Raw genomic sequence first — 26574 nt, 5'->3', positions numbered from 1 at the left:
TGTAATATTCATGAAATACAGTTTATTTTCCACGCAATAACCCCCTACTTTCTTATAAAAATGATTTAGTCCATGCTAGGGCAACAGTATAGCTCCCCGCAAACTAATAATAATAATAATTGGGTATATTGCATCAGGCACTGTCAAGAACAAAGAGTAACAGAAAAAAGCATGATAATAAATGATAAAATAATACATAGTCTTAAGAAAAAAGTGGCAAGGAAAAGTCAGGGGGCAGGGGCCCACTTCAGTGTTGTTTCAGGGGGCCCAGAATTCCTAGCAGCGGCCCTGCTGACAGGCAATACAACACGATGTTATGTGTTGTAGGTCGGTAATCAAGTCTGACTTTCAAAGGCTCGACATAAAAACTGTTAATCCTTGGTTACACCACAACAGACTGAGGGACACATAGTTGGAATAGAACAAATAGAATTCATTGGTGAATCCTCGTGTGTGCAGCGTGTCCCTGTTCATCAGCTGATGAGAGTGTGTAGTGACGGACAAAATAAAACACAACTGAACTGTCCTTTAAAGGAGGATTAAGGCCACAGACCGACAGGCGCCATCACAGTGTGTGTGTGTGTGTGTATGTTTAGGTGTCTGTCTTTACCTGCTGGCACCAATAAGAGATGAAAGACGACATAACACACACTATACAGTGTGTGTACATGAGGTTCAAACACACAGACACACACACAGAGGGCGCCGGGCTCTCGTAAAGAGCTGACAACTTTTACAAGGTAAACAAAATGAAGCGCAAATGAGTGTGAAACGTTCTCTTGGAGGAAACGCGTCGTAGCTGCAGCGTCAGAGTGAAACCGTCCACACAGAGGGAACAGAGCTTTAATGTGTAATACATTCATTAAACTGTGATTTAGATTCATACACGTGAACGAGGCCGAGTGTCGTAGTGTAATGTAAACACACACACACACACACTCCCATTAACACTGGAGTATTTAATGTTCCTACTCAGGCTAAGACTAAACTACACACTCGTCTGTGTTTATTTGAATGAAGTTTGTTTGGCTGAAGCCACACAGCTTTTCTTTTTAAACTATATCATTTAACTGTATTAGTTATTTTAGTCTTAGCACATCTGGATCTAATGACGCTGTATGAGAAACAAGCAGCTCAACTCACAACATAAACCTGTTATTACTGTTATTACCTGTTATTAACCCAGAGGAAGATGAGTGTACAGTAAAACGCTAATGTAGGGATAGGACAATACAGCTTTGAATGGTTTATGTTTATGTGTATTAGTGAGTCTCCCTCTTAACTACGATGGAGTATTAGGGCCACACTGACAAATAAAAAAATCACAAACTTCGAGAATAAATTAATTTTTCTCGTAAATTTACGACTTTTTCTCGTAATGTTATGACTTTTTTCTTGTAGGAAATGTACGACTTTATTCTCATAAATGTACGACTTTACTCTCGTAAATTTATGACTTTATTCTCGAAGTCTGGGGTTTTTTTTTTTCAATGTGGCCCTAATACTCCGTTGTACTTAACAGATGAATGGTTTGAATTGTTTTTGTTATTATTATCACTATATTCATTGTTATATTTTCTAAATTCAGCAGTTTTTTCCCTGTTTGTTTTATTTCTTAAAATTGTGTATTATTTTTATTCAAATAAATTGATTGTGATAGAAACAGAAAAATAAATGTATTGTATAATATTTAATGTTTTATTACTTGGGTTTCAAATTTCAAATGTTATTTATTTATATGGCACCTTTCATGCTAAAAGCAACACAAAGTGCTTCACAGAGGCTAAAAACAACAACAAAAAGAAAGAGAACAATCAAAGAGAACTTGGAACTTGCAAAGTAAATAAAGTCGTAGTTCCACCAACTAAACCAGAATTAACTAGTTCTCAGTATTTCACCAGAACAACTCACTGACCTGAACTCAAGTGTTTTAGCCCCTAATCTTGAGACACAGTGTGTTTTACTGAACAGTGACTGTTCTCAGTTCTTCATTTCCATCCAGCTTTAACTTTTATCATCCTCTCTGTAACATCCAGCTCAGCACATTCAAAATTAAAAACCTTTATTAGGAAGCGTGTGTCTGCAGGACGTCGTCGACCAAACAGGATGTAGGATCACGACCGTACGTTATTAAACACAGTAAAGAAATGAAAGAGTCAGTCAGCGGTTTTATAACTTCCATTAGTGAAGGGATGGAAACAGTCACAGTCTGTGAGTTCTCTGCTCTGATCCTCCTGCAGCTCTGTAAACAGCTTCAAAGAGTCAAACAACATCTCAAAGTGTTTGTTTCCTCTGTCAGTTCATCCTGTGACCTGTGTTTCAACCTTCAGCTCTTTCACTTGCTGCAAAGTGATTAAAATACAATAAAACAAACCTGTGACCTGGATCATATCTAATCTGTGAGGAGTCAATACATTACTCATCCTCTGCTCCTGTTTCCTGCTGCTGGTATCACAGCGTCCCTGCACGGATCAATTCATTCTCATCTCGTCTATTTAGAGTTCCTTCATACGACTCACCTGTACTAAGGCTTACCGGTAATTTCACACAACTCACCACAAATCACTATTCAGGATTAATGGTACGTTAAAGATGCACTCAGAAGTCAGAATTCACAAACTCAGAGTTGTAATTTTAAACTTGCACGCCCCCTGACGTCAGATCTCGGACTCGGGAAGTCGGACAAATCCCACCAGCCAGGCTGCTACTCGCGTAATTGAACACTGTGTAACTTTACTGTTTATTTTAAATCTCTGGTAATTGTTTCACATTAAAGTCAGACATGCACATATCACTGTTAAGTTCTTATCCCTGGACATTTTTCTTAGTTGTTCGTAGAGCGTTGATATCAAAATAGTGTTGCTTACGATGCCTTGCAGTGGCTAACAGCTAACGTCCCGTTTGTTTTGGTGCTCTGTAAATGTCTTTGTTGTAAGTTTGTATGGCTTTTTAAAAAAAAGTTAAAAAATGTTTGCATTGAAATCCAACAAAGTATAAAATCGTTATATTTTCATTCGTTATATCAACTGGACAACTCAATAACTCAGAGGTGACTCAGAGGTAAATCTGAACGAACCATTAGCGGCGGAGCTAAGAACGGCCAAGATAGCGGCGAAGGTTGAAGCCAAGTTGATTTTTTTTGTTGTTGTGTTTTTTAAATCAATGTTCACCCTTAAATTAGTCTTTAGTTTTAAAAGTTTGCTAAGAGTTGCACAGTAAATTCATTTTACTTCTTCATTTTTCATCTTCTGTTTTTATTACATATAAATATCATATCACTGCCTGTTAAAAGTAGCCAAAGCAATTACTTTCTAGCTCAGCTGTCCATATGTTTTACTGTTGATATGAATGTGAATGTCCTGAACCAACTGCCTTCAGGATTCATGAAGTTGTAACTGTATTGAATTGAACTCGTGTATAATTGAGGGCGTGGCCACTTTGAGTGACAGCTGGAGTGACCAATCAGAGTGGTCTCTGCCTATTTTTGAAGAAGATGGGACGGAGTTAAGGACGGTCAAGATGGCGGCGGTGGAAAAGCCCACACTTCAGAAAACTGTCGTCGAGATCTTTATATATAATCTATGTTCAAACAACGTTGCCAAAACACACGGTAACTAAGGAAACGATCCCTCCCTTCACAAATCCATCCACCATTACTCACTGGTTGGTCGTTGATAAATGATTCTTCTTGGCTCTGACACTGATTAAAGTTGGACTCTTCTAAATCTGACTTTAAGTCTATTATTAAAAAAATATTCTGACTGTCACTTTTATTTACATTTATTTTGACAAACCTACGTTCTTTGATTTTTTTTTTTTTTTTTTTAAATGGAAAAACACAGATGAGATGAAAATCCAAAAGTTTCAGATCCAGATGTGACAAAAGGCTCAAACACTGAACCTGCCAGCTGCGGGATGAAGGTACAGTTCACGACTGCTGACGTTTATATGACGTCACGGTCCAGACCTGCAGTCAGCAGCTACTCTGAGGTCACATGACCCTTTGACAGGAAGTAACTTCCTCTGATTCAAAGTTTGTTGGTGAGGTCGTATAAATGTGGACAGAGCCCGTTCACCATGACGACACAGTGATTGACATGTCAGACAAAACAACTCGACGTCCAAAGCTGTGAGCGCCAACATGGCCGACACCTGAGTCACTTTAAAGTCGATTTTACTAATACAGACACATATTTTAAGATTGAATTGAATTGAAAGATTATTGCACATTCTCCTGCATGCATCACAGCTCAGTTAGCGCAGCCAGATCATACCTACCTCCAGGACACACACACACAAACACACACAGACAGACATACAACATACATGAGCAGAGTGTTAGCAGCACTCACCACTAGTTGGCGCAGCAGTAGTTAAGTGAGTGCAATGAGGGTAGCAGACTGTAAAGAGAAGCACAGATTAGTGACATCAGTCAGAACAGATCAGCATCAATCACAGTTTTCATCACATCGATCAATCGATTAGTGGACGAAGCGATCGGTTAAAAAAAACAAAAAAAAACAACAACATCGAGACAATGAGGTCAGTTACATTGATCGTTAATAATCAGCAGCAATCAGGCAGTCATGGAGGTCAAAGGTCAAGTAGCAGACGAATGTGTATGTGTGTGTGTGTTTCCCTCCAATCAATACGTGAACTAAGAAGGAAAATCACACTTGTTTTAACCCTTTATAGTCCACTCTTTACAACTGTGGTGGATATTAACTTATTTTTACTTTTACTTTTAATTATTTATTTATTTTTTCAGTTCTTCTTTTTCCGCAAATCAAGGTCAACACAGTTCCCATATATATTTCTTCCTCCTTCGAAGGTCATAATCTTTCCAAAAGGTGTAAATCTAAAAAATATTTTAGAAACAGACAAATAAAGTTAAAAGAATTTTTAGTGAAACATAACCATGTGTAAAATACTTCTTCTAAACGTGGGTACTTTATTGGTGCTGGTTATTGTGATTGTTTCAGGAACAGTGAATGTTTTAACAGTCGACTGCAGCTAAACTCACATGATTAATAAAACCACAGACTGGAAAAAGAGAAATAAAAAAGTGGAAGTTTGATGTTTTTCAAAATAAAGCTGTGTGTGTGTGTGTGTGTGCAGAGCCACTTCTTGTTTGTTGAAGCTTCACATCACACGACACTTGAGACTGGATTTATTTCATATTTTCACAGTTTTCATTTCAAGAAAGAAAGAAAGGATGGATTTTGTGTCATGTCCTGTTTTTCTTTTCTTTTTCTCCTACTTCAGTTTTTACTGATGTCGTGTTGTTATTAGATTCAATCCGACCTCACTGTAAAAAAAAACAACAACAACAACACAACACACACGATTCATTCATTCATCCTCTGGTTTCTGATGCGTCTGGCTCCGTGTGGATCACAGCAGATAACGTTTCATGCAGAGGAAGGAGAGCTCATGTGAACTCCCCCTTTTTACTGTGTGTGTGTGTGTGTACGCACCAGAGAATCAGGAAACTAAGTGCAGAATCATGCATTTCTTGAAAACCACTGCAGGTCTCTGAGGGATACAAGCATGCGCACACACACAGACACACACAGACACACACAGAGGCCCGGTCTCCACAGCGCTGGCATGAATTGCACTGAAACCACTGTGGCTAACCTCCTGTGGCTACACACTCATTTACAGCGCTTTTAAATGAGAAGTACTACTCTGTGGACACACACACTCGCATTTACACACACAGACACACACGCACATACACGCACACACACACAGAGTGTATACTCTTACACTCTCTTTCATGGATAATACTTAAATACGGTGAGAAAATGGTCCATTATGTAAACTTGGTTTCAGGTTTTAAGTGTGTCTTGAGTGTCTGTGGTCATTTGTGCAAGTGTGTGTGTCTATGTACGTGTGCATGCATGTCTATGTGCGTGTGCATGTGCTCAGTTTGCACTTTTGATACTAGTGCACCATTAAATCCACTCAAAAACTTGCAATAAATAAGCGATTTGAATCACTTTATACACAGCACCTTTATGTGTGTGTGTGTGTTCAGAGAGGAGCAGGGACCAGCAGCCAGACTCGGTGCTGGAGTCAGTTAACTTCACCAGCCACTGTCAGAGTTTGGTTCAAGTCTGGTTGTAATTTTCCAGCCTGATAGCAACACAACAACACACTACAGTACAGTGTGTGTGTGTGCGTGTGCTATACAGTATGTCAAACAAAACCAGTCATTTTGAGCAAACTTTTGTTTTCTGCATGTTTTTTATTCATGCACTGACTTGATTTTACAGTGTAATGTAACGATGTTGATGTGTTGATGACGTGTGGTGTAGGATCAATGTCTAATGTGTCTCAGGGCAGCAAGAAATAACTGTCCACTGTCTCTTTTGTGTTTATTAGTTACAGGTATAATATGTAGGAATAACCAGCGGCGCGGTTGCATATCAGAACGTATTCTTGATGTTGCATTCACCTGATCGGGCAGACGTCAGACAGACAACAGACGCTGCATGTAACAGGTTAAACAAGCGTCTATGTAAACAAGTGGTCCGCCAGCACGAGGCAAAACAATACACGTAACAATATGTTGTCATGGTGATGTCGTATTGTTTACCTGACCCATGTTTTACCGCCTTTCTCTCGTGGAGTAAAATGACATCCGGTTGGTTTGCTGACGGCCGTCTGCCTGACTGCACCTGAATGCAACACCAGTGCCTCCGTCCTTCCTCACACTACACAGTGGTGACAGTTTTAACAGGTGCTACCGGGAAAACTTTCTCCCCGAGCCGACAGCTCCGCTGAGTTTCCGTGGTTACCTACGGTCACGCTGCCACTGAACGTAAAAAATGGCGATGCAACATGGCCGCCTCGGTTTGGTGCGTCGCCCACTTATGTATTTGTAACGACTTGTAACAACTCATTCTAAAGTACGAGAAAGCTTTCATTTGTATGCGACTGTGATTCGACTTCAGTGAAATACGTATTTATGAAAGCAATAAAAAGCCAAATAAGTTACACACTGGGCCTTTAAATATCGATGGGTCTTTTGTTGCTTTGGTTTCATTGGTAACATAGTTCTTCCTTCAAACCCAATGAAAACAACGTTTTAGCTCAGAGCTCATTGGTTCCTTCTGATGATGTTGCTCCTTATTGAAATACCTCACACATACATAACATAATTTCTTTTCATTTCCCTAAAACAGCTGCTCACTCTAGTGTCCATCAAACGTTACCTATTGAATATGTTGGGGACTACTTTCAGCGGCGGACTGATCCACATGTGGTTGATTATCAGTATTGGTGTTTGCTGTACTCACTGCAGCTGAGTGCAGCGTCCGTCTGGGCCAGACTGGACGGGATGGTCCAGTGGCTGTTGTCCCAGTCGATGACGTTTCCCACGGCGCTGCAGGTCAGCGCCTGGAGCTGCGGCGGCGTCATGGTGTAGTCCCACAGCCGGAAGTTGTAGACGTTCCCGTCCATGGCGTGTTGACCTGGAAACAAAGAGGTTGGATGGTTTTTAGCATCACTGCTGCTCTTTTACACTGAAGTTGTTTCATGATTAAATTAATCAGCAGATCGTCTTATTACAAAACTGGATTAATTTACAGTCGATTGATCCAGAACTTCGGCCTTGTCTTAAAGGGATAGTTCAACATTTTGGAAAATTGGCCCATTGCCATAATCCCTATAGTCATTGCAGTAGATTCGTTACCTTCATTTGTCGGTGCAAGCTATTTTTAGAACCGCCGAGCTGAGAGGTATACGCTACGGAGGCTAATGGGATTTCTTGGTTTCCCTCATCAAACTCATCAAATACACAATCCAACAACTCCAAAACGCTCTGGTGGACAAATTGTGACCTGCACATTCACCACGCTATGAGATAATAACACAACGTTACCAGACAGAGTTGTTTTAGAGGTAAATTCATGCAAAACCGCTGATGCGCGTTGCCTTCAGGGACAGTTTTTCATCAAGCAGTCTCTGTGTTTACCTCGAAAACGACTGTCTCGTAATGTTACATTACTGTATTATCTCATAGCGTGGTGAATGTGCAGGTCACAACTTGTCCACCAGAGCGTTTTGGAGTTGTTGGATTGTGTATTTGATGAGTTTGATGAGGGAAACCAAGAAACCTGAGGCGTCGACTTTCAAAAGGTCAATAGCATGGTTCAAGTTCATTTATAGATTTCAAAACAAAAAGTAAAATCTTAAAATAAAACCAGAGACGTGTGTCCTCAATAAATATAAGTTCAGATATTCACATCTCATTCCTTTGACTGTAGTCCTCTAGTGCCATCGTCATCATCATCGTCCAAGTACACAGACTTCTACAGAGTGTCGAGTACATCATTTAGTGCTTCATAATCATCATAATCCTCCTGTTCTTGTCTCTTTGTCCAAACTGACCTTCATCTGTTTGGTTTTCTCAAAAATCACGCCACATACTTATTGCAATCTGAGGTCAAACCATCAAGTAACACCCAGTTGGGTTTTCACCATCTTCACTTAACAACCTGATGGTGATGATAAATCGATAGTGTCCGAAGCTTCAGGTTCAGAGTTCTGTGCATCAACCGATCACTCAGTCTCATTCTGGGAACTAAGATGGTGTCCTTGTGGCTAAACGTCAAAATCATTATTCAGCTTGACACCGTGTTTAAGTCATCTTTGGGGGCGGAGCCATTTGTCCAGACTGATTTGTAGCCACAATTTCAGTCGTAACAGAAAATGTGATTGAAGTTGGAAGGAGCAGTGAACTTAATACTTGTCACGTCAGCAGAGAAATATGTTGATTTAAGTGTTTTTATTTCCTGCTGAGCTGCAAATATATCACCCCAGGCTTGTTGCCACTTTCTTGCCACTCATTTTTTTTTATCATTTATGGCTCCGGACCAACATCATTCTACCTACAAAGCTCTTAAATATGACTGGTTGTCTCTTCATTTGTGTGACACACCAAAGCACCTCCACCAGACAGATGTTTCCAGAGGTTCAGCATAACTTGTTGACCCCTGGTTAGAGACCAGGATTTAATTTTGCTTAAAGGAATAGTTCACCAACAAATTAAATTCATTTTTAATTATTCCTCAAAGTGCATCTGGGGACCCGTACGAAGGAGTATTAGGGCCATCCCCAAAGAAAAAAAAAAAACAGCCAAAAAAAAAAAGAAATCCAGCGCAAGGGAAAAAAGTAAGCAAAAAAAAAAAAAAATCCAGCACAAGAAAAAAAAAAGTCAGGTAAAAAAAAAAAAATCCGGCACAAGAAAAAAAAAAAAAAGGTCAGGCAAAAAAAAACTAAAAAAAAACTGCAGAGGCATGACCACGTACCACAACAAAGCGACAAGCGACTGTCGGCGTCGGCTCCATGACAGCAGCAGAGTGACAGACAGGCTGCCAAACTCTGCAGCGCCATAAAAGTGAACAATAAAGCCGATTAACTTTGACTCAATGCCGGAGTATGACAATGAAAACAAGAAAACTTAAGCGGTAGGCCTACTTCAGAATCGGCACACGAATCACTTCCGTGTCCAACCCCTGCTGCTAACGTACAGCAATCAGCAATGCATGTTCTTCATTGCTGTCCCCCATATCTATGGCTGCCCCCCCCAAAACAAACACAAACACACAATCATTTATAAGTTACATAGAGACGTTATATGAGCTAACGTTTAGCGTGACTAAACGTGACTGGAGACACCTCCGTGACTAGACCACCGCTGGTCTCTGCCTCCTCCTGTAGTATTTACAAATACAAATACTATACAGGATAGGCCTATCTCCTCTCCTGTAGTATTTGTAATATTTACAAATACTACTACAAGAGCCTGTCTGTCACTCTGCTGCTGTCATGGAGCAGTCAATAGTGCCCAACACAAAAACGTCCATAAAACTACACAAAAACCATCCTCGTCGTTTCCAGTAAACTCTGGACTATCTCCCTTCAGGACACTTGGATTGCAGTGGACGAGCAGTGTGGAGGAATGTTAAATGGTTTTTGTGTAGTTTTATGGACGTTTTTGTGTCGGGCGCTATTGACTCTCAAGTTTTCGTTGGACTACGAACGAATTTCATTTTTTGGGGAACTATTCCTTTAAGAAATCCAATGTTTTGTGAACAGAACCTGACGAAGTCCAGAGATCAAACCAAACGGTAAAATTCAAACTCAGACTCACCTCCTAACCGGAGCAGTCCTCCAGCTGGGACGGTGCGCCCGGTGGACGTGGAGCAGGTCTTGGTCTGGTGGCTCCCGTTGAAGTAAACGATAATCTGGCCGTCGGACGAACTCCACACCACGCAGAAACGTTTCATGGTGGAAGTGAAGTCGGAGGAGGTCAGGATGCCGCTGAGCGAACAGATCACCCCGTCAACGATCAGCTTCATGCCGCCCTGATCGGAGCCCACGCTCAGCCTCACGTTGCTGTTCGTGTCGAAGTAGGTGAAGACCCACTCTTTCTGTTCAGGAGCCCAGAAAACAGAATTATTAGTCAACTCCCTTCACAAATCGCACATTTTCTTCTTAAATGAGCCAGCTGTACGTTTTAGTGACTTATTTCTAAGTGTCCGGTACCTGTTTCTGGCCGGTACGCTCCAGCTCGAAGCACAGGGTGAGCTGAGTGAGCGCCGGGAATGAGACGGACTCTGAGATCTTGGTGACCTGACCATTACCACTGGTTATTCTGACCTTCTGGTTCCTAAGAGCAACGGCAACTATAGAAAGGAGGGATGAGGAGAAGGAAAGAGGAGGAGAGGAGGAGGAGGCAAGGAGTGGAGGAAAGATGAAGATGAAAATATACAGGGGTGGGAGGAAAGGAGGAAGTAAAGTTGAAATTAAAAAAAGGTGCAAAAAAGCGTAAAAGGAGAACATAAGTGAAAAAATTAACACATGTTTTTATTCATTGTTATTTCAGCTAAATGACATATGAATAAACATGTGAACATTGATTGACAGTTTAAGAGCACAACACCAACACACAAACCATCCCCAGGTATCGACGAATCAGAGGTCTTGGTCTCTCAACAGAGCAACTCTGACTGAGCACAAAAAAACTAATGGAAAAACACAGCTGCACTGCAAAAACTCAAAATTTTACCAAGAATATTTGTCTTATTTCTAGTCAGAATGTAATTTTTAGTCAAAACAAATCTCATTATACCTAAAATAAGACTCATCACATTAAAAAGTAGCTTGTTTTTAGACACTTTCAAGCCTATTTTTACTTGAAATAAGTAGAAAAATCTGATAGTGGAGCAAGTTTTTCTTTCTTATTACAAGCACAAAAAATTCCTTCCACTGGCAGATTTTTCTACTTATTTCAAGTGAAAATTTATTTGAAACAAGTGAAAATGATCTAAAAATAAATACATTTTTAGGCGATGAGTCTTGTTTTAAGTGGAAAGAGATTAGTTTTGACTAGAAATGAGACATTTTGACAAGAAATAAGACAAATATTCTTGGAAAGATTTTGAGGTTTTGCAGTGTAACACACATTCACACACACAAGCAGGGCACGTACACTCAGATTCACTGAAAAAAAACACCAAACCAGATACTGCTGTGGATCCTCTGGTCTCAGAGCTGCAGTGTCTCTTGTTATCAATGAGCTAAACACACACAACTGTAACACACCTTTGTGACCTTCATCGGTTCAGGAAACTTCATCAAGTTTGAAGTTGCTCTTACTGCTGCTCTAACTGGCCAAGACCGCCGATGCTCACATCCTCTTCATGTAGCCACATTTAGCTAAACCAGCTACATGCTAAAAAATCTATAAGTTCCATTTCTCATGTATAAAACTAACCAAACTCAATTTGGTGACACAACTGCAGCTGTAGAATGAAAACTAAAACCTTTTTTCTGTAGATTTTGTTCATATCCTACACCCATGGCCTCTGGTGGATGTGAAAAGCATGCTGGGATATGCTGTTTAACCCTATATCAAACACATGGGTCAGCTCAAAAGTCAGTTTCAGCATAAAAACAAAAACCTCAACACAACCAGAGCAGCAGGATCAATCGTTCGGAGACTCTTAACTTCCACTTGATGAATCTAAGTCCAGTTTTCACTTTTCTTTTAGCTCTGTGTTTGGTCTCCACCGGATCCTGAGGGAAACATCTGGTTCTTTTAGCTGCTAAATGCTCCACAACAGCTGCTCTCTGACCGAGTCTGTCTGCTGTTTGATGCTCAGCAGGTGGTGGACGGGGGATTTGGGATTTGATCTGTTGTTGTTTTGAAAAATATCGATCAGCGGTGCTTTTAAAAGATTTATATTCTGGTCTACGTCTCAAGCAAACCCCCTTGATCTGTTGAAACATGTTGAAACCAGTGAGATAAACAGAAAACAGAAAACATGCCGCTCCAACTGAAAATGTTTGTTGTTTGTTTTCTGAGCAGATGAGATCTGAGCGGTCAAATTGGACCTGTCTGATGTTTAACAGCTTCATTCTTCACGCTGCACTACTGTGTATTCAACATTGACCTGCTAGCAGCTGATAAATGGTACTATGACCACCAATCAGATCCCAGTTTGGACCTACCGTGTCGGTAGCTAACACTGAACCCCTTCTTCTGCACGCTGAAGTCGGAGGTAAAGGACAGCTCCATCACGTTCCCCGTCGAGTTTAGAGTCAGCCCGTTGGCCGTCAGACCACAGAATTTCACTTCGTTGTTCCCCGTGTTCACCACAACCCTGTCGTAGATGCAGCCCGGCGCCTCCTCCAGGTCAAAGTCCAGGAAGGAGAGCTGGATGATGTAGCCGGCCCGGGCCTGCAGAGTCCACTTGCAAGACTGCGAGTTGGGGTATTTCTGGGGGTAGCAGGGTGACGTGATTCTCCCCTGGTCCTCCGTCAGCACCTGGTTACAGTTTGTAGATCTGCAGCCCAGCACTGGAGGTGATGGTGGGATGATACATGATCGTCAACTTTCAGAAAGCTACAACGCCCAGTGAAGCAGTTAAAGTAGGGTAATATCACTCAGAGGACAAGATGCCAAAAGACAAGGACACAAGGGAACAACAGGACAAAAGAAGACAAGAGAGAGACCTTAAAAAAAGGGGAGGAGACAAGACAAGGGGGTAAACATCAACTACCATTAGGAATCAGGGAGCTAAGAGGAAGGTAACAGGGATTCAAGGATATTCCTGACAGGTACTCCACACCAGAAGAGTCAAGACGATGAAGAGGACGAAGATCGAAGTTTTCAAGAAGGTTACAAGGATTCAGGAAACAAAAACCAACACTTCGTTTTTTAAGGTGACAAGAGGACAAGAAGAAGAGTTTAGGGATCATACTCAAAAAGGTTGCACTCCAGGGATCAAGAGGAAACAAAGACGAGACGGGACAAGACACATCGTGCAGGAAGCTTAAGGTTCAACAGCCCAGAGAGGGAGGAATCAGTCGATTAATCAATCAATCAGTCAGTGAGTCAGAGGAGTAGTAATTGATTGATGAGACAGAAGTCACTTCTGCTGAGTCAGCGTTGCATCAAATTCCACAATACAATTGCCAGAGACATTCCCACAGTCAGCAAGGTTTAGGTGTTACAAAGAACCAACTTTAGTACAGGAAACCAAACACATGCAGGACAATCTTGCAGGTTAGATTTGGAAAAAGTCACTTTTTTTTTTCTTTTTAAGGAAACAGTGAGCAGTCAGATCCTGTGTGTGTGTGTGTGTGTGTGTGTGTGTGTGTGTGTGTGTGTGTGTGTGTGTGTGTGTGTGTGTGTATTGTCTTTTATTCTGAAGTGTTGATCCATGATAAAATCTGAAATTTGTAGTTTTAAGAACCAAAAACCATCTCAGTGTAGCTTACCATCTCCCCTCTCAGCTTCTCTCTGAAGCTCTAGAAACAACAGGTCGGTGTCAGCCAATCAGAAGAGAGGAGGAGGAGGCTCTGATCTTCTCTTCTGATTGGCTGACTGTTTTTTTTAAGTGATCCGATTAAAAACAGAGCAGATTTCAGAATAAAAAACACTCAGAGAAACCAAATCCTGCAAGTTGCTGGATGGTGGGTCCAAGTGAGGGGGCGGGGCTTTGGGTATTTGTCTAGTTGTGACATCACAAAGTGACAGGAAGTCCTGACAGCTGGTTTTAAGGCTCAGTTTCTGAATACAGGCTGTGTGCATTTCTCTACGGACTGAGTCTTTGATACTTCCACAGTATTAATATAGAACGTAGAGCTGCTTTATAATCACACTACACATGGACATCTACCTTTATACTGTATGGAGCTTTAATACAAACATCTACCTTTATACTGTATGGAGCTTTAATACAAACATCTACCTTTATACTGTATGGAGCTTTAACACAAACTACCTTTATACTGTATGGAGCTTTAACACAAACTACCTTTATACTGTATGGAGCTTTAACACAAACTACCTTTATACTGTATGGAGCTTTAACACAAACATCTACCTTCATGTGGAGCTTTAAATTCATGGTTTTTCTCTCCTCTACCTTGATAACACCAGTTAATAAGATGTTGTGTTTCTCGCTGTGAGAAATGATGAGTGGGTTGGAGTTTTGTCGACTCTGTAGAATGAATAAATCTTTCTCTAAAAAGCATCATAAACACATAATGTGTTGGTTTGTCAGAGACTCCGACCCAACGCCGCTGATCGAGTGGGATTCATTTACGACTCGAGACATAAAACACATCAGCCCTCATCACTTTCACCAACAGCTGGAAAGACGAGCCGGCCCTCGCAAAGAAACATAATAACAGACAAGAGCTGAAATGGAAAAGTGGAAAGAATGGTTCGTCTCTCTCAGTCGGGGTAACAATGCCCTCCGTTGATTTCAGGCCCCGGCCCTCGCTGCCGCCAAAACCACAGCCAACGCACTGGAAACGCTAGAAACACCAGCAGCATGTGTGTATATGTGTGTGTGTGTGTGTGTGTTTTAACCCTTACTTATTCCAAGAAAAGCTGACTGGTGTCACATTTGTCAGCAACATCCACCATCCACTTCTACCACGTTCAAACCCCAACAGCTCCACTGTCACTCCAATCTCTGCATCATCCTCATCAAGTAAAATATGTAAATAATAATAAATTAGATTTATAAGTGGTGTTAGACTCTTTAAGGGATAGTTCAAGATTTTTGCAAATTGGCCCATTGCCATAATCCCTATAGTCATAGCAGTAGGTTTGTTACCTTTAATTGTCGGTGCAAGCTATTTTTAGAACGGCGGAGCAGAACGGCGAGCTGCTCAGAGCTACGCTACGGAGGCTCATGGGATTTCTTGGTTTCCCTCATCAAACTCATCAAATACACAATCCAACAACTCCAAAATGCTCTGGTGGACAAGTTGTGACCTGCACATTCACCACACTATGAGATAATAACAGAACGTTACCAGACAGAGTTGTTTTAGAGGTAAATTCAGAGACTGCTTGCTAAAAAACCATCTGTGGTTTTGCATGAATTTACCTCTAAAACAACTCTGTCTGGTATCGTTCTGTTATTATCTCATAGCGTGGTGAATGTGCAGGTCACAACTTGTCCACCAGAGTGTTTTGGAGTTGTTGGATTGTGTATTTGATGAGTTTGATGAGGGAAACCAAAAAAACCCCATTAGCCTCCGTAGCGTAGCACTGAGCAGCTCACGGCTCTGCTCCGCCAATCTAAAAATAGCTTGCACCGACAGATAAAGGAAACAAACCTACTGCTATGACTGTAGTGATTATGGCAATGGGCCAATTTGCCAAAATCTTGAACTATCCCTTTAACAGCAAGTATGAGAAGTAAAATACAAAATAAATTAGAATAAATGTAACTCTAAGAAATTAAAATGATGCATGAGATTTACTAGTTGTCAAAGAACTATTCCTGTCATTTGGAGCCTCATCTTGTCTGAAGCTGCAGGGTTTGAATGAAACGTGATGCACACACACACACACACACACACCCACACACACCCCACACACACACAAACCCGCTTCCACTCCCTGTGAGAGAGAGAGACTCTGCTGCCATTAAAGTTGCTCAGCATGAAATTTCAGGAACATTTGGACGCGACATCAAAAAGCAACAAACTCCTTTTTTTTCCCACTAATGGAAAAACTAGAAGCAGCCGCACGATTCACATACCGAGCCCTCTCTCTCTCTCTCTCTCTCTCTCTCTCTCTGTCTTTCCCACCACTGTATAAAACACACACACACACACACACACAGAACGAGACACAGTGGTGTTCCACCTCTCTCTTGGGGAGTGTTGACTTCTCTCGGCCCACTCCTCCATTTCTCCTGATCCACTGATTTCATTCAGCTTCTGGAGCAGGTAGCTTTGTCTGAGCTTCCTTCTCAAGTTTCTGGCACACACAACCTCGCGTCTCTCTTTATCCCCCTCATGTCCAGTCCGGCTCTAGAAGCTGCATGTGACCTTTGACCTCTGACCTGAAGTGCCAGTCAGATAATCACAATAAGAGTGACTTTAACGAAGCTGCTTGAATAAAGCATTAAATATAAAGAAGAGAACACTGAGCTCCACCTGTTGAAACCAAACGTCTCCAGGCTCCATTGTGTGTCACCGGCTTCATGCCTCCTCCATTAGCCTCTAACTAACCAACTCTGTTTTTATGACATGACACAGTGAAAAGCTGCTTTGCATTGCAAATGATCTCATTGGTTCAGACAGTTAGTGCTCTGTTCTGAATATAAATCTGATAGTTGAAGAGGGAGCAAATTAGATTTTTCAATCAGAGGCTTTTTACTCCCAAAGAGGAGAAGGCCATTAAAAGCATCAAGGCCGAAAGAGGAAGTGAGGGGTCCTTCAAAATAAAATAAAAGTGGGTGAATATACAAAACTCTCTGAACCAAATTAAAGCTCCATACAGTATAAAGGTAGATGTTTGTATTAAAGCTCCATATAGTATAAAGGTAGATGTTTGTGTTAAAGCTCCATACAGTATAAAGGTAGATGTTTGTGTTAAATCTCCATACAGTATAAAGGTAGATGTCTATGTGTAGTGTGATTATAAAGCAGCTCTAGGTTCTATATTAATACTGTGAAAGTATCAAAGCCTCAGTCCACAGAGAAATGCACACAGCCTGTATTCAGAAACTGAGCCTTAAAACCAGCCGTCAGGACTTCCTGTCACTTTGTGATGTCACAACAAAGCCCCGCCCCCTCACCACCTGGACCCACATCCAACAACCTGCAGGATTTGGTTTCTCTGAGTGTTTCATTCTGAAATGTTCTCTCAGAAAAAAAGTCAGCCAATCAGAACAGAGGCTCAGAGCTTTCTCTCTTCTGATTGGCTGACATGGATCTAACACAGGAAACTGTAAAATACGGGACCATTCCAATGAATAAAGTTTCTAAATCAAATACTTAATGAGCTGAAACTCCATCATAAAATGTATAATATAATTCAAGTCTGACTCTAACTTTCACTTTTTACTGCCAGTCACACACACACACACACACACACACACACACATACACACAACAGGGTCGTGACATTTCTGTGATAGCTTCACAGCGGCTGATGGAAAGAACCTGATAGACAAACACCTGTGACACGTCGGCATCGGCAAATCAGAGGCAGCAATAACAGCGGAGAGGAAGTCCAGCTATGCAAATATGAAGGCACTGATAAAGACATGTGGGAAATAACAGGAGAGATCGGCCTCACTGTTACCTGAGATCAGAGCCGGAGCCACCTGCTGACCTCACGGTGGGCGGGGCCACACCTGTCAGAACCAGGTCAGCCCAGATAGAACCTGTTCTTTTACTGAAGCTGCTTCTGTTGTCACTGAGTTTATCATTTTACTTTGAAAAGTAAATCTATAACAAACATATTATTACTGTTGATTTTTCTAATGCATCTTCCTCACATGCTAACAATGCTAACATGCTAAGATTCAACAGGTCTTATCTTAATGTGTTAGCATGCTAATTAGCACTGTCAGCTTTAGCGTAGATAGAACATGTTCTTTTACTGAAGCTGCTTCTGTTGTAACTGAGTTTATAATTTTACTTTGAAAAGTAAATCTATAACAAACATATTCTTACTTTTGATTTTTCTAATGCATCTTCCTCACATGCTAACAATGCTAACATGCTAAGATTCAACAGGTCTTATCTGAATGCGTTAGTATTCTAATTAGCTTTTCTGCAGTTGTTCAGTCATACGTGTAATAAAGTGTTGGACATTAATTAATAAAATATTTATTTGGGCCATAAGATGAGACCAGTAGGCTACTGCGTGTTATTTTGTTAAATTTTAACGATACAGAACAGCTAACTGCTTATGAGCGAACGACCGGAGAGTTCACTCCTATGTTGAGTGCGCATGCGCGTCTACTTCTGAAACACAACGGTTGCTATGGGGGTTGGTGCGTTTGATTTAATGCACTGGGACGTTTTCCACAACTGGTCCACAGACGTTAAGAAACACCATTTGCGCCGGAACAGGACAACAATAAATTACACCAAAGAAATTCCACACATTCTTATGGTAGGCTGAAACACTTTGAACATGATTTAAATATCTGTCAGTTATCTACAGATATTTTAAATAAAAACAGAGAGAAACACTACAAGCAGTCTATTTTTTTTGTGTCAAAGTAATAATGCAGAGAAAAATAACTTTTGGTTAATAGTACCGGCAAGAATTTAAAACTACTTTCACCCCTGTGTAACACACACTCTGACATGTAGAGAAAACAACACATGCTTAAATCAAACACCGCAGAAGAAGAAGAAGCTACAACTTCAGCTTTAATCTGCTCTTTAAAATTTAATGATCCTGTCGAGTTTAATGACTCAACATCAAACGTGTTAATTGGTTGTTTGAAATCAGAGCGAGTGGATCAGTGGGGAACAGAAACATATAGATCAGACAAACATAAAGAGAAGACATGTGAATCTTTTCTTTGTTGACAGTGAGAAGCTTGAAGTGTTTGTTTAAATAGACCAGTCGCACAGTGTGTGTGTGTGTGTGTGTGTCTAAAAAACAGTTAAAGGGATAGTTCAACATTTTGGCAAATTGGCTCATTGCCATAATCGCTATGGTCACAGCAGTAGGTTTGTTACCTTTAATTGTCAGTGCAAGCTATTTTTAGAATGGTGGAGCAGAGCCGTGAGCTGCTCAGAGCTACGCTACGGAGGCTAATGGGATTTCATGGTTTCCCTCATCAAACTCATCAAATACACAATCCAACAACTCCACAACGCTCTGGTGGACAAGTTGTGACCTGCACATTCACCACGCTATGAGATAATAACACAACGTTACCGGACAGAGTTGTTTTAGAGGTAAATTCATGCAAAACCGCTGATGCACGTTGCCTTCAGGGGCAGTTTTTCATCAAGCAGTCTCTGTATTTACCTCTAAAACAACTCTGTCTGGTAATGTTGTGTTATTATCTCATAGCGTGGTGAATGTGCAGGTCACAACTTGTCCACCAGAGCGTTGTGGAGTTGTTGGATTGTGTATTTGATGAGTTTGATGAGGGAAACCAAGAAATCTAATTTGCCTCCATAGCGTAGCTCTGAGCAGCTCACGGCTCTGCTCCGCTGTTCTAAAAATAGCTTGCACCGACAAATAAAGGTAACAAACCTACTGCTATGACTATAGGGATTATGACTAAAAATGTTGAACTATCCCTTTAATAAACTACAGTATCTATCTGGCCTGGACTTTTATTTTGCTGATAATTTGAGCTTTCATCACACATTGTGTTCATAAATTCAATTTCATTCAATTTGACTTGGCTTTGAGTTTCGCAGCAATCCAATTAACACACACACACACACACACACACACACACACACACACTGAAATTTATACCGACAGGAAACACTTTACACAATAGTGTCAGGGTCGTAAAATATTAACATCTCAAACGTCGTCTTCCTCTGAGGAGACGCCAAAACCAACCAGTCAGAGTGTGTGTCAGTGCCAACAGTAATCCTGCAGTCATTACACACACACACACACACACACACAGTAACATCATTACTCCTCCTGTTCACTCGTCCAGACCTGTTCCTGCCTCTCTCTCTCTCTCTCTCTCTCTCTCTGTCTGCACTAATGTCTCTCACTCTCCTGCCTCATTGGCTACCAGTTCAGCTGCAGAGCATCATCATCTTCGTCTTCATCACCATCATCAGTGAGTGAAGTGGAAGACGTTAAGTTTTATGTTCACACGCGATTATCAGCAGCAGTGAAGGAGACGAACGACCAGAGAGAAGGAAGAGAGGAGGGAAAGGAGGAGAGAAGTGTGTGTGTGTGTGTGTGTGCATGTGTGCGTGTGTGTGAGACAATCAGGGCAGAAGGATGAGTCCCAGAGGTCGCGCTAACTGTGATAATGCAGAACAGACACGGCGACAATTAAGTCCTGTTGTGAGAACACGTGTGTGTGCGTGTACTTCTATCATTGTGTTTATCAGGACACACTGACGCTGAAAAGACGTGTTCAAGTTTAAAGGGACATTGTGTAACTTCTCCTGTTATCTGTTCACGAAAATCGATTATTTCATTCAAAAGTCTGTTTTTCATTAATCAGTAATCCCCCCCATCAACAAACTGAAGTGTTCCTTTCAGCTCTGAATTAGCCGTTCATATCATTCATATCTCCATGGAGCGGGTAAGCTCGGTGCTGCTGCCATGTGGTGTCGCCATGTTTTTACATTCAGTGGCAGCGTGACGGTAGGAAACCACGGAAACTCAGCGGAGACACCGGAGCTGTCGGCTCAGGTCGAGGTGGCGTCTGTGAAAAGTCACCGCGGTAACGCAGTGAGGAGGAATGGAGCGTTACACTGATGCTGCATTCACCTGCAGTCGGGCAGACGGCCGTCGGTCGGTAACAATACAACATCGCCATGACAACGTACTGTCACGTGTATTGTTTTGCCTCGTGCTGACGGACCACATGTTTACATAAAGGCTTGTTTATGCCGTTGCGTGCAGCGGCTGTCGTCCGTCTGCCCAATTTCAGGTGAATGCAGCATGAAAAATACGATTGAGTTGCTTGCGATATACAACCGCAACGCTAGATGGGAGTAATTCCTACACAATGTACCTTTACCTCAAAACAACATCGTCAGTAATTTGTGCTTTAATAAAACTGTGACCAGAACTGCTGATGACTCACTGTGTGTGTGTGTGTGTGTGTGTGTGTGTGTGTGTGTATGTGTGTGTGTGTTGAGTATAAAGTGAGAGGTGAGATCAAGTTGGGCCCAGGCTACTGGGATGGCCTGCTGTTTTATGAGCTCCTGTGTGTGTGCATATGTGTGTGTTTGTGTGTGTGTTTCCTGACACCTACAAAAACCCAGTGACACAACCAGCTTTATACAAACAACATGTCCCTTCATTATCAGCATTTATTCAATGTGTGAAACACGTCAGCAACAAGCTCAGACTCAGGCTAACGACCAGTACTGTGTGTGTGTGTGTGTGTGTGTGTGTGTGTGTGTGTGTGTGTGTGTGTGACAGTAATTACTGGCTCTGCAGGTGTGTTCCCAAACGAAGACCTCGTCTCGCCGTCTTCTATAATCACAGACTTTACTAAATCACATCCTTCGCACCACTTCGACACTTTTATTACCGTCACTGAGGAACATTTATGTAACTCAATTAATATAAAATATTCCTCTTTTTTTTTTTTTTTTTTACTTTAACACCCAGTCATCTGAGTCCACAGCAGCCGTGACAGACGTGAGACTGACTGACTGTGTCTGGAACCAGCAGCTTCACTCTGTTTAACCACAAACCTCCACCGCTCACAATAAATCTGTGTTTTAACGGCATCATTTGTTCACATATAAAATGGTCAGAAGTTATTACTGTGACGTCTGAGAGGTGAAAATGTTTTTGAAAAAAAGTTCATTAACAGCGAGAAAAACAACAGATTAAAGTTTAAATCAGCAAATTCTTATGGAAGAGATGAATCAGAAATAACTACACTGCAAAACCTCAAAATCTTACCAAGAATATTTGTCTTATTTCTAGTCAAAACAAGTCTCATTATACCTAAAATAAGACTCATCACATTAAAAAGTAGCTTGTTTTTAGACACTTTCAAGCCTATTTTCACTTGAAATAAGTAGAAAAATCTGATAGTGGAGCAAGTTTTTCTTTCTTATTACAAGCACAACAAACTTTCATTTACTGGCAGATTTTTCTACTTATTTCAAGTGACAATTTCTTTGAAACAAGTTAAAATGATCTAAAAACAAGTACATTTTTAGGTGATGAGTCTTGTTTTAAGTGGAAAGAGATTAGTTTTGACAAGAAATTAGACATTTTGACAAGAAATAAGATTTTGAGTTTTTGCAGTGTAAGAAGAAGAAACGACGGCAGTACTTCTATTATTAAAAAATTAACTGATGACTCGTGTCTTTCACTTCCTGTCTCGTCAGCAGTGAATTAAACTGAGGCTTGAATCCGTCATCTCTTTCTCTTTGACTTCCTTTTTTTATTTTTATTTTTTGACCCAGAATTCCTAGGGTTTGGCATTTGAAGAGGTCCAAAACTGCAGAGAAACTTTTTCCCTGCACTGACAATGTTTCAGCTTCAGCATCAGCATGTACAGTTCCCATCAGCCACTGGGAGGGGTCGTCGATGAGGAGAGGTCAGAGGTCAGATGTTTAGTGCCAGTTTAATTTCACACTGAATCTTTCAGCCTGTTCCAGTCGCTGAAGGTCACGTGATGAACGGACCAGACACAGAGAAACTTTCAGCAGGATTTTCATTTTTTAAAAACATGGATCAGAGACGGTGACCCAGTCCAACACCGATGACGCTCTCGGCCTCTCTCCTCAGGGAGAGATGAGCCGGTGATGAAACTCCGGGCCGAGCCAGATGTTGATGCTGCAGCTGCAGCCGTCTGTCAGCGAACCAGCAGCACCAGCACCGTGTGTGGGTAACGGCTCCAACCACAGACCCAGAGCCACTTCTGTTCGTTTACTCCTCTGACAGCGACGCCGGGACATAAAGGCCTTTTGTTTCCCGGCTGACGTGGGAGACGGGGAGGTTGGCTCCGCTGCTGCTCTCTACAGACGTGTATGTTTTACCCCTCGGAGGCAGATTTACAGCAATAAAGTTCAGATGAGGGGGTGCGGCTGCTGACACAGTTTGTTTTTTAATTTAATTAGACCTGAGGCTTCACAGCGAGAAGGTCTGGGGTGTTCGAACCGGACAGACTCGTTGGGACGGTTGATTAAAGAAAGTATTGATGGCAGGTCAGCTCTAACTCCCTGTAGAGAGATTAGACCAGCTCCAAACCCAACCACACTGACCAGACCCGACCTTCTGTCAACCATCAGCGTCTGACTAAGTCGTAAATCATGAGGTGAGGAATCATCATGTATAGATCTGATTTCATCAACAGCCTCCATGTTGTTTCACAGCCTAAAGACGCAAGGTTTCTGATTTTGAAACTCAGAAAACAAAACAAGCCGGTAGATGTGTTGATGGGCGACAATAACGGTCCAAAAAAGAAGACATTGACAACCGTTGTGATGCTTAGTTCTGGTGCACAACGTATTCGATTTGAGACACTAACTGTCAAAACTTGCATACTACAGAAGTAAGTACAGTATCCCTTCTCACCCATTTTCAGGTTTTTAATACATACAAGTACCACATAAATTTGTTTATAGCATCAAGGCTTTTTGACTTTGTCGGGAACCTCTATTTAGACAAAATAAAACAAAAAATATTTTTTCACAAAATTCTAAAATGCTCTGATTAAAATTATGACATTTGTGGTGTTAGGGTCAATTTAGACCCGGTTATAACGACAAAAACAATAATGAGAGTTAAAACTGAAATAAGTGCAAAACCAACATTTTCATGGATGAGGAAGCCTAACATCGTAACCAAGAGATCAGAAACAAACAGCTGATTTAAGACTCGGGTCAAAACCGACCCTAACACCATAGATGGTAGCAGAAAGCTGACAAGAGGAAGGTTCAATTGAAGCCAAGGGGTATACTGACAAAAAAAGCCCAGGGAACCACATCAAAAAATATTAAAACCAATATTTTCATGGATAAGGAAGCCTAACAATGTAACCAAGAGAAGAAAAGCAAATTGGATGAAAAAAAAAGTTTTTAGTGTATTTTACAGCTGATTTAAAACACGGGTCAAAACTGACCCGAACACCATAGATGGTAGCAGAAAGCTAGAAGAAAGCTAGCAGAAAGCTAGAAAACAAGACGAAGGGTGTACTACATGACAGACAGTGTACTCATGGAAGTATTTGAATCTATCAAACATGCTGCTCAATAAAATGACAGCATCTGGAAAAGAAGATAAACAACAAGTCAATCCTTCAAACTGATCAGATCCAATTGTAACCAACACAGTGTCAGATACCTCCCAACATCTCACCTCCGTCCCTCCATGTGATCTGAACCTTCTGACCCGAACCCTGCTGAGCTCACAGAACCAGCTCTCCTGCAGCACCGACCCCATAAACCCTCCTCATCAATAACTCACACCGCTGTCCAAACACACACTTCACTCAGACTGAGTCCAAACCGAGAGCCGTCACGATGGAAACAGAAAGAAAGACAAAAAAACAGCCACTTCCTGTCCAGAGTAGAGAGACGACACAGAGAGCTTTGAGGTGAAGGAAGATCCACATCCTAGATTTACGATTCTACACAAAAAAACGATTTTCATGTGATGTTTCCAGCAGATCGACCACCCTGACTGAAGCCTGCGTCCTTCAGCTTGTTCAAGTCTTAAAAAAAAGATTAATAAAGTTGTTCTGAGTACAACACACGCCCAGTAAAACCAATCTGGTCGCTCTTTGAGAACCAGTTTGAACCTTTTACTTTGAAGGATCATCCAACATCAGTGTTTCTGTTCTGATCATTATCTCGGGATCTGTTACTCTGAAGTTCACGTTTTCTCCTTTAACTCCAAAAGAAACTTCTCAAACAGTCATTAAATCTTCACCCTGTAGCTTTTAGGGAAGTTGGAGTCGTCTCACACTGACAGTTAGTCCAGTATAAAGTGAAGACGAGTACAAAGATCAGGAGAACAAGAGTGAGCTTTTAAAAAGAAAAACTTCATCTTTGTCCTTTTTTACACATCATATCTGACTCTTGTGGGTTTGTGACACTTGGTAAAGATGCTTAAATCGACCTCGTCCGCCTCTCTGGGCCTTTTTCATACACTAATCCTGTAGATTATTCGGCTTCCATCAACCTGCCCTTCTCCGTTTTCACCTCTCCGTCCTTTCTAGCGTTTCTCTCACATTCTTTTACTTGCATTCCTCTCTCCTCCCTCATTCATTCCTCTTTCTCCTTCAGCTCTTTGTTGTTATCTCTCCCCGCTCTCTCTCTCTCTCTCTTTCGGCCTCGACCCTTTCCTTTCCTTTGCTTCCCTGCCCTCCTTCTCCAGCAGCTGAATAAATCCTCATACTGTGTTCACTTGTTTCTGCCAAACAGAGGTAGTGATGAAATGTAAGAGCGTCTCTGTGGTCAGTGTGTGTCTGCAGCACAAAGACATCCACTCCAGGCTTTGTGAAAAATTAGAGCCACTTTAAAAGAGCTGCTGGAGACGTCAAATTACAAACAAGGAAAAAACCTCAAGGGGCTCTTTGAAGATCGTCTCAACAAACTGAACTTTTAAGGGAACGTCTCTCCAGAGACACCGACTCCACAGAAACATTGTAAATACTCAATAACATGAAGATTTATTGAGCATTAAACATCCCAAAGGTAGACGTTTGTGTTAAAGCTCCATACAGTATAAAGGTAGATGTTTGTGTTAAAGCTCCATACAGTATAAAGGTAGATGTTTGTATTAAAGCTCCATACAGTATAAAGGTAGATGTTTGTATTAAAGCTCCATACAGTATAAAGGTAGATGTTTGTGTTAAAGCTCCATACAGTATAAAGGTAGATGTTTGTGTTAAAGCTCCATATAGTATAAAGGTAGATGTCCATGTGTAGTGTGATTATAAAGCAGCTCTAGGTTCTATATCAATACTGTGAAAGTATCAAAGCCTCAGTCCACAGAGAAATGCACACAGCCTGTATTCAGAAGCCTTAAAACCAGCCGTCAGGACTTCCTGTCACTTTGTGATGTCACAACAAAGCCCCACCCCCTCACTACCAACTGGACCCAGCATCCATCCAACAACTTGCAGGATTCGGTTTCTCTGAGTGTTTTATTCTGAAATCTGCTCTATTTTTTATTGGATCACACAGAAAACAGTCAGCCAATCAGAAGAGAGGCTGAGAGCCTCCTCCTCTTCCTCTCTTCTGATTGGCTGACACCAACCTGTTGTTAGTAGAGCTCCAGAGAGAAGCTGAAAGAGAGAGGAGATGGAAAACTACACTGAGATGGTTTTTTGGTTACAGCAAATGTTTCTCCTTATGGATCATCATGGAGAAGTGTAAAACTGATCCTTCATCATCACAACAACGACGTCTCAACAAAAACACTCAGACAACTCAGAGGTTCTTCTCTTTATCAGTTAAAGGAACAAAACGACTTCATCGCCCAGTCACAATAAAAAAGTTTCAGCTTCATCTCAACATATGGAAACACTCGGTGTTGGTACTGTGAGGTGGGACAGTTCTGCAGCTCTGCAACAACCACTTGGCATC

The 26574-nt window shown here is 41.4% G+C and overlaps 1 protein-coding gene across 2 annotated transcripts in view; it reads right to left on the bottom strand.

Moving 5' to 3' along the window:
* adgrg6 (adhesion G protein-coupled receptor G6) overlaps nt 1-26574 on the bottom strand; it is a 103875-nt gene that overhangs the window by 62524 nt on the left and 14777 nt on the right. Inside the window, exons 3-7 of one of the 2 annotated variants that reach the window (XM_085770121.1) lie at nt 12529-12876; nt 10561-10700; nt 10166-10445; nt 7308-7481; nt 4353-4400 (exon numbers count right to left, since the gene is read on the bottom strand). In XM_085770121.1, the coding sequence (XP_085626247.1) occupies nt 4353-4400; nt 7308-7481; nt 10166-10445; nt 10561-10700; nt 12529-12876 (990 nt within the window). The remainder of the gene's footprint in view (nt 1-4352; nt 4401-7307; nt 7482-10165; nt 10446-10560; nt 10701-12528; nt 12877-26574) is intronic. The other variant, XM_085770122.1, reaches the window with a different exon arrangement.

The sequence above is a fragment of the Trachurus japonicus genome, chromosome 24, assembly GCF_045865225.1.
Source record: "Trachurus japonicus isolate A0001 chromosome 24, Traja_1.0".
Taxonomy (NCBI): domain Eukaryota; kingdom Metazoa; phylum Chordata; class Actinopteri; order Carangiformes; family Carangidae; genus Trachurus; species Trachurus japonicus.
Note: the sequence above shows the minus strand (reverse complement) of the source record. Positions and strands in the feature narration are given on the sequence as shown.